Source organism: Stegodyphus dumicola, chromosome 5 (assembly GCF_044657685.1).
Source record: "Stegodyphus dumicola isolate Sdum_Otavi_A_Nest chromosome 5, ASM4465768v1".
Classification (NCBI taxonomy): domain Eukaryota; kingdom Metazoa; phylum Arthropoda; class Arachnida; order Araneae; family Eresidae; genus Stegodyphus; species Stegodyphus dumicola.
In genome coordinates, this window is record NC_140772.1 from 100,555,667 (window position 1) to 100,571,962 (window position 16,296).

The 16,296-nt window shown below is 30.2% G+C and overlaps 1 protein-coding gene across 1 annotated transcript in view; it reads right to left on the bottom strand.

Annotated features, from left to right (window-relative positions):
- Positions 1-16,296, bottom strand: part of LOC118184802 (fumarate hydratase, mitochondrial-like) — a 71,439-nt gene that overhangs the window by 1,264 nt on the left and 53,879 nt on the right. The window contains exons 7-9 of the mRNA XM_035354528.2: positions 12,156-12,236; positions 8,927-9,130; positions 1,703-1,919 (exon numbers count right to left, since the gene is read on the bottom strand). Coding sequence (XP_035210419.1) covers positions 1,703-1,919; positions 8,927-9,130; positions 12,156-12,236 — 502 coding nt within the window. The remainder of the gene's footprint in view (positions 1-1,702; positions 1,920-8,926; positions 9,131-12,155; positions 12,237-16,296) is intronic.

Genomic DNA, 16,296 nt, shown 5'->3' on the forward strand with positions numbered 1-16,296 from the left:
GCTTACTTTGTACGGATTGCAAATTTTAAATATTTAATGTGTGAATTTTTACTCTCCCATGAGATGATTTTAAATTTTAATCACATTTATGAACATGTTCATATAAACTTCATCCAGGTGAAATTACCCTCATGCTATATTAACACTAACAATACAATTTTATTACTTTCCTCATTCTATTTGTTTTTAATTATTAGACAACATGTGGTGATTTAATTTCTAGCAATAATTTTCTATTCTTTTCTCTCACCATGCATCAAAATAATGAATCAAAGGCATTTTGGTTATCTAAATTGATACAATACAGCACTAATAATTTACAGAATAACAATAATTATGACTATAATGTAATTTAAAAAAATATATAATTTCAACTCATAGAAACTAATATGCTAGCAAGAAACACAGGAAATCAACTGTTCCCTCAATAGGAATCAAACTACAGGTCTTCCAATTGCTAGCTGGATGTGCTAATTTTAATGGCATAGATATTTTTAGAAGAAATATCATTCTTCCATACATGCTCCCCTTATTTCTAAGGTACTGAAGAAAGGTACACTATGCACCTCGCAAATTCAGGAAGTAATAAGTTCAGTTAGGTTACCTGAACATGACAAAACACATTTGGTCTATCTGCCTAAGGAAAGGGGTGCCTTTATGGTAGACTTTCTACCAGAAACTGCCTCATATTCACATTACACATGGGAAGAAACACAAAAACCAATCAGCTAGCCTGTTTGCCTGGAATTGAACCAGGTCAAACTCCCAGTATTCATTGGTCTTAATCACTAGGCCTATGGTGAGGTGATGACAAATTATCATCCACTACATTTTAGTTCAGAAGTTATAACAGAAACTATAAGACATTTTTCAAAAGGAAACATGAAACCATAAACTGCATTCTCACTAATAACTGAACTACATATCTTAAAAGCACTAGCCTGGATAAATTAGTACTTTGAAGAACTTGGAAGTATTATAAAAAAGTATGAAAAAGAATGCCATACTTCCTTATAAACTTCTGTAATTTAGTGGCTTGAAAAGTTATAATAACCATAATATTTTATCAAGAAATGCTAAAATAATCATTTTTAAACTTTTTGAGATAACAACTAACACAAAAAATTATACTGGATTAGTATTAAGAAACCCACTTTGTACTGCAAATTTATTCATTAGAGTAGAACTGTATAAGTATAGGACTACAGAATCAAGTATTATCAATGCCTTGTAAATTTAAAACTGCCACAGAAATATTTTAAGTATTGCTAATGGATAAACTCTATTCTAGAAATAATAATAAAAAAAAAAAATACTGCAGATGGATTTATAAACATTTCAAAACGGTTTTGCTATGTGTATTCATAAATATATTACAAGACTTTATTTTTGTAGCAATAATCTAGAAACTTATCTTGATCTAACAAAAATAGCAAAATTTACAGATTATTTAAAATATTTTAACCAATATCTAATAGGAAAACCCAAATGTGACAAAATATCATCTAATATTCCCAGATAAGACTTTCAGTAAATGAGTATAAAACTTCCTAAAAACAATAATCACCAGTTTTAAACATATGAAAAAAAAAAAAAAAAAAAAACTTTAAAGATAAAGTTATAATGATGTATGACAAATGATTTTTACTTTGACATATCATATGGGTTTTCCTATTAAAAACTAAATAAATTACATACTCACATGTTTGGAATTATTCCTTTGACACAATTATTTGTAAATGACAAAGAACTATCAGCAATCAGACGAACAGATCGTAAAACATTAGCCACCATCATGGGTTTGAAGACATTTAGTTCAAAATGTCCATTACTGCCTCCAATGGTAGTGGCAACATGATTGCCCATGACCTGAGCTGCAACCATAGTAATCGCTTCACACTGTGTGGGATTTACTTTCCCTGAAATAAATATTTAATTGTACATGAATCTAATACTTTATAAAATTTACTGTTAGCAAAATAACTTCAAATAAAAAAATTTTATTACAAGCAAAATAAAATATACTATATATATATTGGTTTGTTCTCCTTTACTAATTATATAATTAATAATCTCCTTTATTATTTATAATTATATTGTTTCACAAGAAAATAGAAAATTTTGAATTTAACAAATATTCTATATTTGTATAAAGCAAATATAAAATTAAAATTTAAAATTTAATTAAGAAATTTTAATTGCAAAGAAATAAAAATAATAATAGTTATTATTGCTGCAAAAGATGCCATATTGCTGATTAAAAAGCAACAACCAGGTAACAAAACTGAAAACAAATGAAACATACACAATAAAGACAACACCTTTTTTTGGCTGTTCTTCCCATGCATACCATGAACTGTTTCATCTTCAAAAAAATATCAGAAGATTGCACAAATTTGCCACTGGGCATGCTGTTGTTTTCCCATGAATACAGTGAAATGTTTTTACTTAAAAAAACATCAGATAACTGTAAAAATTCACCATCAGTTCAGAAATTTTGATTGATTAAATTTGATCATTTGTGAAGCATAACTTCACTGCATGCAAATTTTTGCATTCACAACTGTCAGACAAAATGCCATATTTCTGAAGAAATGTAATACTACCTTTCTCATCAGCCAGCAAACTCCAGTCCCTATTACAATTCCTTACAAGGAAAATAATACACTTAATGCAATAAAAACTAGCAGCATTAGCCATCAGATTTAAAGATGGAAATGTGGGCTTCAGCGGGAATTAACACTCGTCTGTTGTCCACATGTGCTTACCTGGACTGCCACTCAAATACATTCTGCAGTCTTAGGTTGTTTATTTCTGCCAACATAGAATGTTGCCTCATGAATACTTTTCAGAAGGGTACAGATAATCAAAAAGTATTGAAATATTTTACTAATTACAGCTTTCTTTATAGGCGACCTAGATAAAAATATTAATTTCACATATTTTTATTAATCTTATATTAAAATGGTCATAGTCATTTAATTTACCTTACTTCCTTTCCTTCTTAAACTGGAATATATATGGCATGTATCTATACGGTGCATAAATATATTGTGTGTGTGTGTGTGTGTGCATGTGCGATATATATACAGTCAAAAGTCTTTAATCTGGACTTCGCCGATTCCGGATTATCGGTTTTTCCAAATTATAGACCATCAGTTTAAATCTGGCAAGATGGCATGCAGAAATTATAAAATTTAAAATATGAAACCTTAATTTATGAAATAAAGAGCAATTATGATCTAAAGGGTATCAAAATTTACAAAAAAAAAAAAAAAAAACTTAGTATTTATTTGTTTACTTTATTAAACATTTCTTTCAACGCGCACATGCATAAAGCATACATTACGCATAGTCGAAATTAAAAAAATTGCAACCAGAAAGCTACTTGATGTAAATTCGTGATATTTATAATGACGAGGAATTTGATTTAAATCCTATCAAAGACGGAGTATATCGAGATGAAATGCTACATTTAGTAAGGAATTATAAGCCGAATAAAATAAAAACATCTGCCCTGAAGATAAGGATAGTGCTGACAGATCAACTTCCAGTTCATTGCACGCCGTGACGTTTACCCCAACCCCCGTAGAGCAGCATAAAATTGATAAACAGATTTCAGAATGGTTAGAAAACCAAAGGATATGCCTTTATCCATTTTTTCAGCAATTCCAATTTTTGTTTGATGGACATCGAAACATGTTTCGTTTTGTAGATCTTTGGTAGCTCCAGAATCGGAAATTTTTTGACATAACCGAAAGTTCAAGCTTACTTTTATAAAATTGCTCTAACAGTCTGCAAAAAAATATACATACATATTTGTTTAATAATTCATTTACATAAAAGAATTAAAATAAATCAATTACTTCATATCTAACGTAAAATATAACATATACTGCTGATAATCAGATTTATAATAAAGCACACATTTTAAGTACATAAAAGACAAAAAGAAATTTTATCATTTTACAAATAACTTAAAAATCTTGTTATTCAGAGGTCCGTATTTAGAGTAAAGAAGCCATCGATTTAGGACAATACACTTTATTTACACTAATAATAAATAAAAAGATCACACAGCAAATCATACTAATCATCACACAGCATATACAGTCAAAAGTCTTTAATCCGGACTCGTGGGGACTTCAGCGATTCCGGATTATCGATTTTTCCAGATTATAGATCATCAATTTAAATCTGGCAAGATGGCATGCAGAAATTATAAAATTAAAAATATGAAACCATAATTTATGAAATAAAGAACAATTATGATCTAAAAGATATAAAAATTTACAAAAAAAAAAAAAAAAAAAAAAAAAAAAAAAAAAAAAAAAAAGAGCTTAATATTTATTTGTTTACTTTATTAAACATTTCTTTCAATGTAAGTTGTTTAATTTGCTTCGTTTTATGTGATAATACTTTCTCTTTAATTCTATAAACAAACATAATTTCTTGTTCAGTTACAAAGTTTCCGCTGTTCAAGTCCTATAATTGCTGTGTCGAGAATACCGACTAATTTGTCAAACGAAATTTTTTCGTTTTCAATAACCTCTGTGTCACTTTCTTCACTATCAGAAGCGAATTATAATGACGAGGAATTTGATTTAAATCATATCAAAGATGGATTACATCGAGGTGAAATACTATATTTAGTAAGGAATTATAAGCCAAATAAAATAGAAAACATCTGCCCTGAAGATAAGAATAGTGCTGACAGATCAACTTCCAATTCATTGCGTGCTGCAGCATCCAGAATTAACAAGATAATTATCTAATTGTTCATTTACAAATTCTAAACCATTGTCTGTTCTCAAACATTTAACCTTTTACCAGTTAAATTTTCATACTTAGCTTTAAATTTACAAAATGCGTCAAATACTTCACTTTTAATTTTAAGAAAATAAGTAAAATACATTCCAGAAAAATCATCCACTAAGATCATAACATATTTAGATCCACCAATTGATTCAGTTTGAACAGGGCCACATCGATCCGAATAAATTAATTCTAAAATTTCTGAACTCTGATTAATATCAATATTTGGATGACTTTTTCTAGTTATTTTACTTATCTCACATGTTTCACACTTAAAATCACTTACAACATTAATATGAATGTATTCTTTCATTTTAACCATATATTTTGGGTTTAAATGGCACAATCTACTATGCCAAAGTTCATAATTATTACCAGTACAATCATTAGCAATGCAAGATTCAGAATTATAATACGGTTCTAAGTTAACTTCAAGCCTACCGTTATTCTTAAATGCTTTAAAAAGTAATTGATTACACCTACTAAAAACTAATACATAATTATTCCTTGATTCAATTTTACATCCTTTATCCATTAATGCAGCTAGTGACAATAAGTTAGTTCTTAAATCAGGAATATAACTAACATTACTAATAGTTAAATTAACAGAACTAGAATTCTTTACATTTATAGTTTTTGCTTTGACAGTACCAATACCTTCTGAAAATATTTTTGAATGTTTACCTGCCTGGTAAATATCCCAAACCTCTAGTGTAATATTCTGAAATCGAAAGAAGTCTTTTGCTATGTGTCCAGTTGCACCACTATCCAGCAACCAAATTTTGTCACATTCATCATTTTTCCACGTGTAAGTTGAAGAGCGAAATCACTTTCTCTTTCATTAGAACGAGATGAAACGTTCACACTTGTAGGCTGCGACTTTTTACTTTCTTCGTTACCTTAGGATAACTCATGTTTTGGATTCTTGTTGCTGTAGTAGCAATCTTTCGCATATGACCAGGCCATCGACAAATGTAACAAATTCTTGGCATATAGTTGATATTCCTCCTTCATATGAATGCCTCAGTGTTGGTTCCATCAGGTCATTTCCCGTTCGTTGAATTGTGTGTAGACTCTTCCTCACAGAATATTTCGAGTATTTCATCAATTGTTTTTCATGCTGAGTTTTATAAAAACTCATTCCCCAATTCGAGATAATAAAACATTAACATTTCCTAATAAAACATTTCCCTAATTCTAGAGAATTTTCCACGAAGTCCACAAACTGTGTAAAACACCAATTCCCGAGGAAATACTTCTAGTCTCAGCGATTGGCACTTACTTGTTATTCCTCTCGCTCTTGTGATATAATCATTAGCTGACTCATGCAACTTCATTTCTAAATTTTTGAACTCTTTACCAACATCTATTTTTCGATCTTCGGCTTGTCCTGTAAATGTTGATTTTATTTTCTCCCAAAGAATTTTTGCATTCTCTTCTGGGGAAAACTGAAGCACCCGTTGATCCAATAGAGAAAGTTTTATATACGCTACGGCGTCAGCGTTTTTCTCATTCCACAATCTTTCATCTTTCTTGACTAATTTTTCTGGTTTTACAGTCGAAATTTCTGAGTCAAGTCTTTTCAATGATTAGGCAGCTTTAATTTTCAATGCCCAGAAAAAATAGTTCTCACCAGTTAATTCGGGAACGCTCCACTTCTCCATTTCTGGCTTTCACTAAGACGGTTTCGTTTTCTACTTGGTATTTTGTATCCAATTCTTCTTGATAAAACCCCTCTCTGTTACCATTTGTTGTTCAGAGGCCCATATTTAGAGTAAAGAAGCCGTCAATTTAGGACAACACACTTTATTTACACGAATAATGAATAAAAAGATCACACAGCAAATCATATTAATCATCACACAGCATATATTATCTCACCATCTCCGTACGTTCCAATGACGGATGTGTTGGGAGAAGAGACAGCTGCCCCAGCATAATTAATACGTATGCGCAATGCGCATAAGAAAAACGTTTGCTCATCTCTACCCAACAAATCTAATTACATTTATAAAATTAATGTAAAATTATTATGGTAATAATTAATTGATATAAAATTATAATATTTATGCATGATAATAAAACAAAAAATTATTATATGTTACATACAGAAATTTTAATAATTTTTATATTAACAGAATTCTGTTAATTGCATAGTTAAAAGAACAACAAAACATCTGTTTTCAGAGGAAAAGTCAGAAACTAGCTTAGATGGATGGTGCCAAGTGATCAAGCTAACTAGACCTAGGGTAAAAGATGAAAAATCACTAGCAACAGAAAATCAAAAATATAATCAAATGTAAACAGGTGGTAAACTTTTCTTGTTTCTTACACTTCTCAGAATATAAGAATATAGTAATTCCCTTACAGAGTAAACAATTTTTCTAGATTTACTTAATGCAAACAAATAAGGTTAAAAAAAAATCATCATCTTGTAGCTTGAAATAACAAATCACTTGTATTAAGGTGAAGAAACTAATTTATCATAAGTATAAAGAAATCTATTGGAAATTTATGACCCAAAATAAATGCTGAATCCTAAATTAAGTTTATTAAAATACTAACAAAAACCCCAAACAATTTGTGGCATATATTGTTGATTTTCAGCCACAGAATTTCCATTTGCAATATCATTGGCTGTTGCCAAATAAGTTTCCAGCAACATTCCATTCCATCATGCAGGCATGTCTGCATCAAATGCAGACATCAATGCAGGCACTGCAGACATGTTGCATCAGCGATATATTTCCCTACATAGATAAACTGGTATAGGCACTGCAGATGTAAAGAAATACTTGTTTGGTGATATGTCTTTAGTAGACAGGTCTAGAAGAACAAAGACAGTATGTCAAGACCTGCTGGAATCTGTTCAACAAACAACAAAGGATTTTCAGTGATAAATCATGTCAGTTGATGAAAAGTGGATTTATGACAATTATAGTATATTAAAAAAAAACTAGACAGATCTCTATAAAGCAATAACCTTCAAAATGAAATGTAATATTTACTCCAAGAAAATTATATTGCCATTCAAGTGGGAGATGAAGTTTATGCTCTATTATAAACTATCTGAACTGGATCAAACTGTTACTGCTAATCTGTTTTTAAAAAAACTCGGAAGTTGATCAAAGACTACTATTTACTGTTATTACTGTTATTACTAGTTACTCTCTGTTACTTTAAGATAAGCACTTTAATGCTGTTTCTAGCCCCTTTGAGATCACAGCTTGTATATCATCACTGCATTAATTTTCTCCATGTTATTTGAAACTGTAGTTCAAGTCAACCTTTATTCTTATCTTTTTCAAGAAGAGAAACAAGCTGAACAGAAATGAAGTGGGGGGAAAAGTTAAATAAGTCTTTCTTCTTCTTCTTCCCCCCCCCTCCAGCTATTGTTCTCACAGCTACAAGCCACAGAAATTAATCTTGAAATTCCCATTTTAAAGGAATAGACTATAGAAAAGGATTTTACATTATAAAGTTGCTCTATCATAATGCTAAACTGTATGCTGAAAAAGTAATCTTGGAAGCATTATTAATTATTTGCTAAAACAATTTGGAGCATCTGACGGGCAATCTCAACTCAGCCTTTCAGATTATTGTTTGATCTAGATGCAAAATACTTCCATGTACTGCATAAACCCAGACATCTGAAAAGTACAGAAATGGGTTATAACTTTATCACATCACATAAATTCACTGCTGGAAACAGTCAGCTGTCCAATCAATGATAAACGTTCATAGGAAATAACAGCATGTATTTTGATGATTAAAACTACTGTTATTTTCTTGAATATACATATCACATTGTCTTGAAAATAACCAGAAACTTATTTGTGCATTTAATATATGTATAATGAAGGAATTATATGATTACTTTAGCAGAGTTAAATGGTTTTTCTATAAACATTTTGAAAACATAATAAATTTCCTACAGAAAGCACAGAATTTATTATATAATATTTACAAAGAATAATGAAGTGTTTTGCATTATGTCATCATATATAATAATAATTATACTAATATTGGTTACATCTGGATCACAAACTATTATTTTAATATATACATGCTTTAAATTGAACTCTAAAACTTTTAAATTACTCTACATTACCTGGCATAATGCTACTGCCTGGCTCATTTTCTGGAAGTATTAATTCACCTAAGCCGCATCTCGGTCCAGATCCCAAGAAACGAATGTCATTTCCAATTTTCATTAGACTGCAAGCAACAACATTTAATGCTCCTGAGACTTCAACCATAGCATCATGTGCAGCTAAGGCTTCGAATTTATTTGGAGCAGAAACAAAAGGCAGTCCTGAATGACACAATATAAGCTACAATCAAATAATTTGTAAACATGTTCAATTGAGAAAATTCTTTAAAAGTAGTACAGTACAAAGTCTTTAATCAAGACTCGACTTCAACGATTACAGATTAGGGTTTTTTCTGGACTATAGATCATCAATTTAAATCTGGTAAGATGGCATGCAGAAATTATAAAATTAAAAATAAGAAACCGTAGATTATGAAATAAAGAGCAATTATGATCTTAAGGGTATCAAAATTTACAAAAAAAAAAAAAAACTTAATATTTATTTGTTTACTTTATCAAACATTTCTTACATTTCTTCCAATGTGTATTCGTGATATTTATAATGACAAGAAATTTGAATTAAATCATATCAAAGACAGAGTACATTGTGATGAAATACTACATTTAGTACGGAATTATAAGCCAAATAAAATAAAAACATGTGCCCTGAAGATGAGGATAGTGTGGATAGATCAACTTCCAGTTCATTGTGCGCGTGATGTAGACTTTGTTACTACAGGAGCTCCTGAACATTCTGGTTGCCCAGCAACCGAATGTTAAAAGTCACTCAGCATTGATAGTTCAACCTTGGTTCAAATCCCAGCAAACAGGCTGACTGCACTGGGGATTTTGTGGTTTTCCTTATGCATAACATAAATATGAGTTGATTTCCCTTAGGAAGTCCTCCATGAAGGCATTCCTCCATACGAGTAGATAGCCCTCAAGTTAATTTGCCTTAATTCATTAACATAACTGTGAAAATCTAATACACGCCATGGAAAATCACAGTAAACATTATTAAATTTCTGTACGTGTATCTAAAATATTGTAACAAGAGCATTTCCCTAGCCAATTTTCTATCATTTTCTTATGTTCTTGTTTACATTTGTTTTTGAAGAAACAGGCAACTCTGCATGTAAAAGATATGTCAAGATTTTAACAGCATGTATTTTGATTACAAGTTCCATGTTCTTACCTGCAAAATCATTCAAGTTATATGAGTTTTCAAAGTTGTTCCTTTAATTTAAGTCAGTGTATTAACTGCCAGGTAACATTCCTGTAGTCTCAAAACATTCTTCCTTGAATCTTCCTAACTGCAGTATTATGGATAGTCATGCTGTTAGCAGAACTATAATGGCTCTGAATAGCTGCTTTTACAAAGTTTTCCTAACTGAATGATGTTACTTTAAGGCTACCTACTTTAAATATAAGTGTTTGGAGGGATTACTGTTAGAAGCTATTAATGAAAATTCTTATATCCAAAAATAAGCTTGTTTTGGGAACGTCTTTAAAAAAGCCTTTTAAGAATGAGATGGGCTTAAAGCGGATGTGTGTGCTACAGATAGACAAAGACAAAAAACATTCTAGAATTTATTAATTGAATTGGATAACATGAGTAGAATCAATTTATTAAAATTCTTCTCTGCTACTGTCATCAACATCCCTTTTCTCATTTATCAAAACACATTCTGTACCATCCCCAAAACTGACATCATGTTGGCCGTCATCTGACTGATTCCACAAGATGTGAGCAAATGAATAGTTTGATACTTTCAAATTCTGAATCAGTGTCAAAATTTTTCAACAGAATTCAGAAACAAAAGCCATTTTAACCCATATTTTATAAGACAAAATATTTTCAAAACATTCTTTTAGGAAACTGATACAGAAAGAACTTACTAAGAAATGCAACAATACATTTGGTTCATGTATTTGCTCAAATAAACAAATATTATGAACCAAGCATTCCATCTAGTTATACTGGATGCAGAAAAAAGTCTGGGGTGTTTTTTCTTTTAAATGCCTTAATTAAGTAAGTTCCATTTTTCTGAATGCAAAAAAGTTATTTGTGGTTTGGCTACCATGGTATTTAATTATTTAAATTCTTTTATACATACGTCATCAACAAGGTTCACTCTGTGGGCTTAGCGATGACTATACAAAATATGGCCACAAAAAATCACTCTTACTGACTCTACTCAAATAATTCACATACAACCGCATTCTTTCAAAAACACTAACAAACCCAGAAGAAAGCACTCACTTAATTCTGAAAGCTTTTTTAATCCAATACATGAACTACCATTATAGTCTCAAACTGCCTGGTGTCCTGATCTCAAACTGAAGTTTCATGCAGCTTTCAAAGCATAGAAAATCAAATCAAATTTCAAAATCAAAACTGAACCTTGAATTTGATAACAGAAATATAAATTAAATTACAACAAATTTTCAGTTCACAGCTGACATATGCAAACAAACTAACACCAAATGTAAACATTAGTATTCACTGCTGAACCTAATTTTTAATCCTCTGAGTAGTGTAGCTTTTTTATATCTCCTGACGAAGAGCTGTATTTAAAAGTATAAGCTTAATTTGAATGGTCACTTATTTCACTTACTGTCTTCATAACCTTCCATTTCATGTTATTTAGATAATTGACGAAAATGAAAAAATATTTTAAATAACAAGCTAATACATACCAAGTGAATGAAAATTTCATGATTGAATAAAAATGGCCACGCCACTAGACGAATAAAAATTACATAAAACATTCAAAATTTTTTACAGTCCTTAGAATTTTTCAAAGCCAGGAACACTGAAGAAATCCTTAAAGCCCTTTCACTGGAATTTTAACTCCAGACCACTCAATGCTAGCAGAATGTGCTTTTCAATTATAGTATGAAAACATTTGTAAGATGGTAGAAAATACCACACATACCCCACTTACAGGAAGAATAGGAAGGAGAGTGCCGAAAACCAAATACCAATGATGGCGAATCATAGTCTACCACCTTTTAATTCAGACACCATTTGTAGAGTTGCATGCGATAAAGAGGGAGAAAATACCTTGCAACCTAATGTTTAAAATACCAATATTCTTGAACTGTTTTTAACTAACTAGCTATAATTATCAGTCTGTTTAATACACTAATACTAAAAATTGTACAAAAAGTCACAAGAAAGTGAATATTAAAGATGTCCAAATAAAAAACATATAAAATTATTCATGAATAAAAATTACAATACCTGTTATTTCAGCAACTTTAGCTGCAACTTTTTCAGCAAAACCAACTCTGGTATTTAAACCAGTTCCTACAGCTGTACCACCTATGGCAAAATCGGCATTAAATAAAAAATAATTTTAAATCAATGTAAACACCTCCAAATACATAAGGAGAGAGAGAAAATAAATTAAATGCATGTAAGAAATATTGCATAAAGATACAAAATAAATATCAAACGAACACTGTTACAATACCATATGCATACATACGTATAAAAAGCAATCTCATATGCATGTTATATTCAAACAAACAAAATTTTATATATTTTAAAAATTAACAGGTAGAAATTATAAATCTAAATTACATTCATTTAATAGAAATTGTAAGTGTAAAGATGAAAAAGTCATATTTTAAGCCTGAAGCATTTTTAAAAATTTTAAAACATTCTATGAGTAATTAGAGTAAATGTGCTAGTCCTGCACTTGAATAATTCATAAGGAGGCTTTTTTTTTTTTTTTTTTTTTTTTTTTTTAATTTTATGTTTAACTGATTTTGCTTAGAATTTTAAAACTACATATTCAAGATAAGTTTTCAGACAAAATTAGTTAAAAATGGAAGCAATTTATTCAACATTACTGAACATAAAGTACTATTTTGAAAATATACTTTTTCAGATATAGTTTTCCTTATTAAAAATAAAAAAAAACTCGTGTATATATATATATACTCATAGCTACCTTTACCTTTTACAATATTTCTATGAACTTAATTTTTTTTTTTCAAAACTGCATTGTATATTGATGCATTTGGCTCATGATGGTATCATGGCTGCACAATATCTCATCTGTTACTGTTTTAGACCTGTAAACAGCATTAATATAATCTCAGATATTACACTTTTTAAGTTAATTTTAGTATCAAAGCTATAAAAAGTAGTATCTAGTTAACATTTTCAATGGAAAGTTTCAAGAATTTCTGCTGTTATAATAAGAATTGTAGCCACAAATGAAATAAATCTGATTTAGTATGGCCCCTATTACTTCAGTTAAATCTTCACAACAAAGTGGTTCAAAATTAATTGCTTTCCACAGCGTTTTTGTAGATTTATTTGCAAAATGTTTATTAATTTTTCCCTGAGCTCATAGTTTCTGATTTTAATGGCATTTTCCAACTAGTTAGATGTTAATTGCTCTTTTTGGAAGATTTCAAAGCTCTTTACTGCCAAAATACAACTCAGGACTGCCACACAAATGGGAGAATGAAATTCCCCGACTTTTTCAGGTTTTCCAGGAGTGTTTTAAGAAAATTCCAGTCTATCCGCGTAATGCACATTAGTTGTTCTAAGAGGTAAATTAATTATGTTACCACTTAAAAACACAAAAATTCACCAAGTACTATTATAACTATAATAGGAGTTATTTTTCCTAGGTATTTTATATTTACTCAGCAGCAAACTTAAGCAAAAAATATGTGCATAAAATTTCGTGATAGTATGTCATCATACTGCTAGAATTAGTTTCAAGATTATGCCAGAGAAAATTTCCTGAAATTTGAAGGTATTATTTACTAATAATAAATCAATTTAGAAGGAAAAAGCAACATTAAATGATATGGGTAATATAAAAAAAACTTTAAAATTTAATTAGAATAAACGATATTTTAGTGAATACAGGAACTGGAAACCAAAGTTGCTGGAAACTTGCTTTGCCTTTCTAAAAGACAATCTAATTAGAGCTGCGGAAATTGGCTCTATGCCAGCTGCCCAAATGACATTCACCATGAAACTGATCGCTTCTCGGCACAAAACTCGCTTTTGGGGGGGGGGGATCACTGTATGAAATTCCCTGACTTTTCCCTGAATTTTTTGGTCAATTTTTGAATTCCATGACTTTTCCCGGTTTTCCAGGTAACATGGCAACCCTGTACAACTTATGCCTATTAATAATAACTATTTATAGTATACTTTTTAAGGTTTAATAAGGCCAAATTTTTTGGTAATTGCAGTAAATGGAAAGAAATCAGAGAAATGATTATAGTAAAATATTTTAATAAGCCAAGAATTAACCCAAATGTAAATCCAATGCTTAAAAATTAATTTTCAGAATTCATGCAAAATAATTATTTTTTTTTTACTATGTTTTCCTAGTTATTTACTGATCATAAAAATGTTTAACTACTTACCTGAATTATATTTTATTTATACTGTAATTCACATTATCTCTTTGCTACATATTTTAGGTATTCATATATTAACACAAACCACATTGTTGCAATCTAGTGATCTTACATAGATGAAATGGAAAAAGTTACTTATCAGGTGTAAGATGTTGGTTTTCATGACATTTTTAAAAAGATTCCCAAACTATTGATAGTAAGTTGGCAGATATTATCAACATATGGTCAATACATAGTCATTACAAGACTCAGGGCTTAATTTCTAAGATTAGAAGAGCCCTATGGAAGACCGTCAGCAAAGAGGAACAAGAGTAAATAAATAAATAAAATGACTATTAAACTCATTAAAAAAATTTAAATTAAAAATTTAATTATTATCAAATTAATAACTATTTAATTACTGTTTATATATTGTTATTTAATTAATAATTATTATATAATTAATTTATTATAGTTTAATTCATAATTATTAGATAATTATTACTGAAAAAATTACAGATTGAAGTAATTAAATAATTAAAATTAAATAAAATGTAAAGAGATGAATTGAAGTTTAATAAGAAATTTTTAATATAATTTTATTGTTAAAATAAAATTTTCGAGATAAAATTTCTACTGAAATTGTTATTCAATTACATAAAAGAAGTGCCGCAGCCTTCTTATTCAGGGCTCCGATGCGTTCCGGCCCAATTTAAGCTCTGATCGTAGGGGGTGAAAAAGTTCTTTTATCATCACAAAAAGTAAATATACTTAAAGTATAGCTGATGAAAATTCCAGGGCAAAAGAGAATGAGGGTATCAGTGGGTGGAAAAAAAAAATGAGAGAAATCTTGGTGAGAGAGCTCTCTTTGACCGCGGCTCTCTGCTGATACAATTATAGCCATCAAGCAGATGTCTGTCAGGGGTAAAATGAGTCCTGAATCTGACTCCTAAGGATGATTGTAAAGTTGCTGTTTACGCTTTCCCCCACATTTGTGGATACTGTGGGAAGACGACGTATAGAAGTGCTTGAGCAGTTTATCTCAGTATTTCACTCTTATTGTACTTGTTGCCAATAAAAGCACATTTAAGAACACAAATTTTCCTTTCTGCGAGGATAACTAACTGTAAGCATTGATAACAACACACTAGATACGATGGCATGGCAAGAAATTTACGTGTTCCTAAACAAACTCCCCCAAATTTATTGCCCTTCTTAAAGGGAAAGTTTTCCGCATGTGAGTGAGGGGCCTTTACTTGAATGTCTCATGTTCTCATGAGTTCGTATTTTAAGGGGAAATAGAGTATTGCAAGGTCTGCTGATTGTTAAACTAAAACATTAGGAATTCTAAATTTTTTTCCCCTTTAAATTGTGGTTCAGTTTTATAAAAAAAGTACCGGAGCTCATCTTATTTAGGGCTCCGGTGTGCTTCGTCTAAAACTGTAATTTATCTTAAAAATTGAGAAGTACTGGAGCCGGGCTCCGGTGCAATTTAAACACTCACACGACTATCATACAAGTTAACATACCTTAAGAATTTAAAACACAAATTTAAGTTGTTAAATAAGGATTATGTGATATTACAAAAACAAAACACATTTGTCTCCACATCTTACTGTAATTTTTTTCCACTATTCTTCTCCCTGAGTACAAAGCAATCCGTTTATGCATAAAAGCCCATCAGAGAACTGCACAAACTTGGCATTGTAAACTTGGCAACATTGGCTACCTATCAAATTCATCTCCTTGTTGTTCCCTTCAGAGATTTTACAACAAAATTCTGTATTCCTACGAAGTTTCTTCCATTTCTGGCAAATTCCACAAGTGGATATTTTAAATTTAAGTTACAGGTAAAAAATATTACATTTTGGGAAAAAAAAAAAAAAAAAAAAAAAAAACCATTGCAACTACGATTACAACAAAAAGAAATCATATGAAAATGGCTATGATGCTTGAGTAAAATACGGTTATGAGCACGAACAATAGTTGCCACAATTTGGCATGGTATG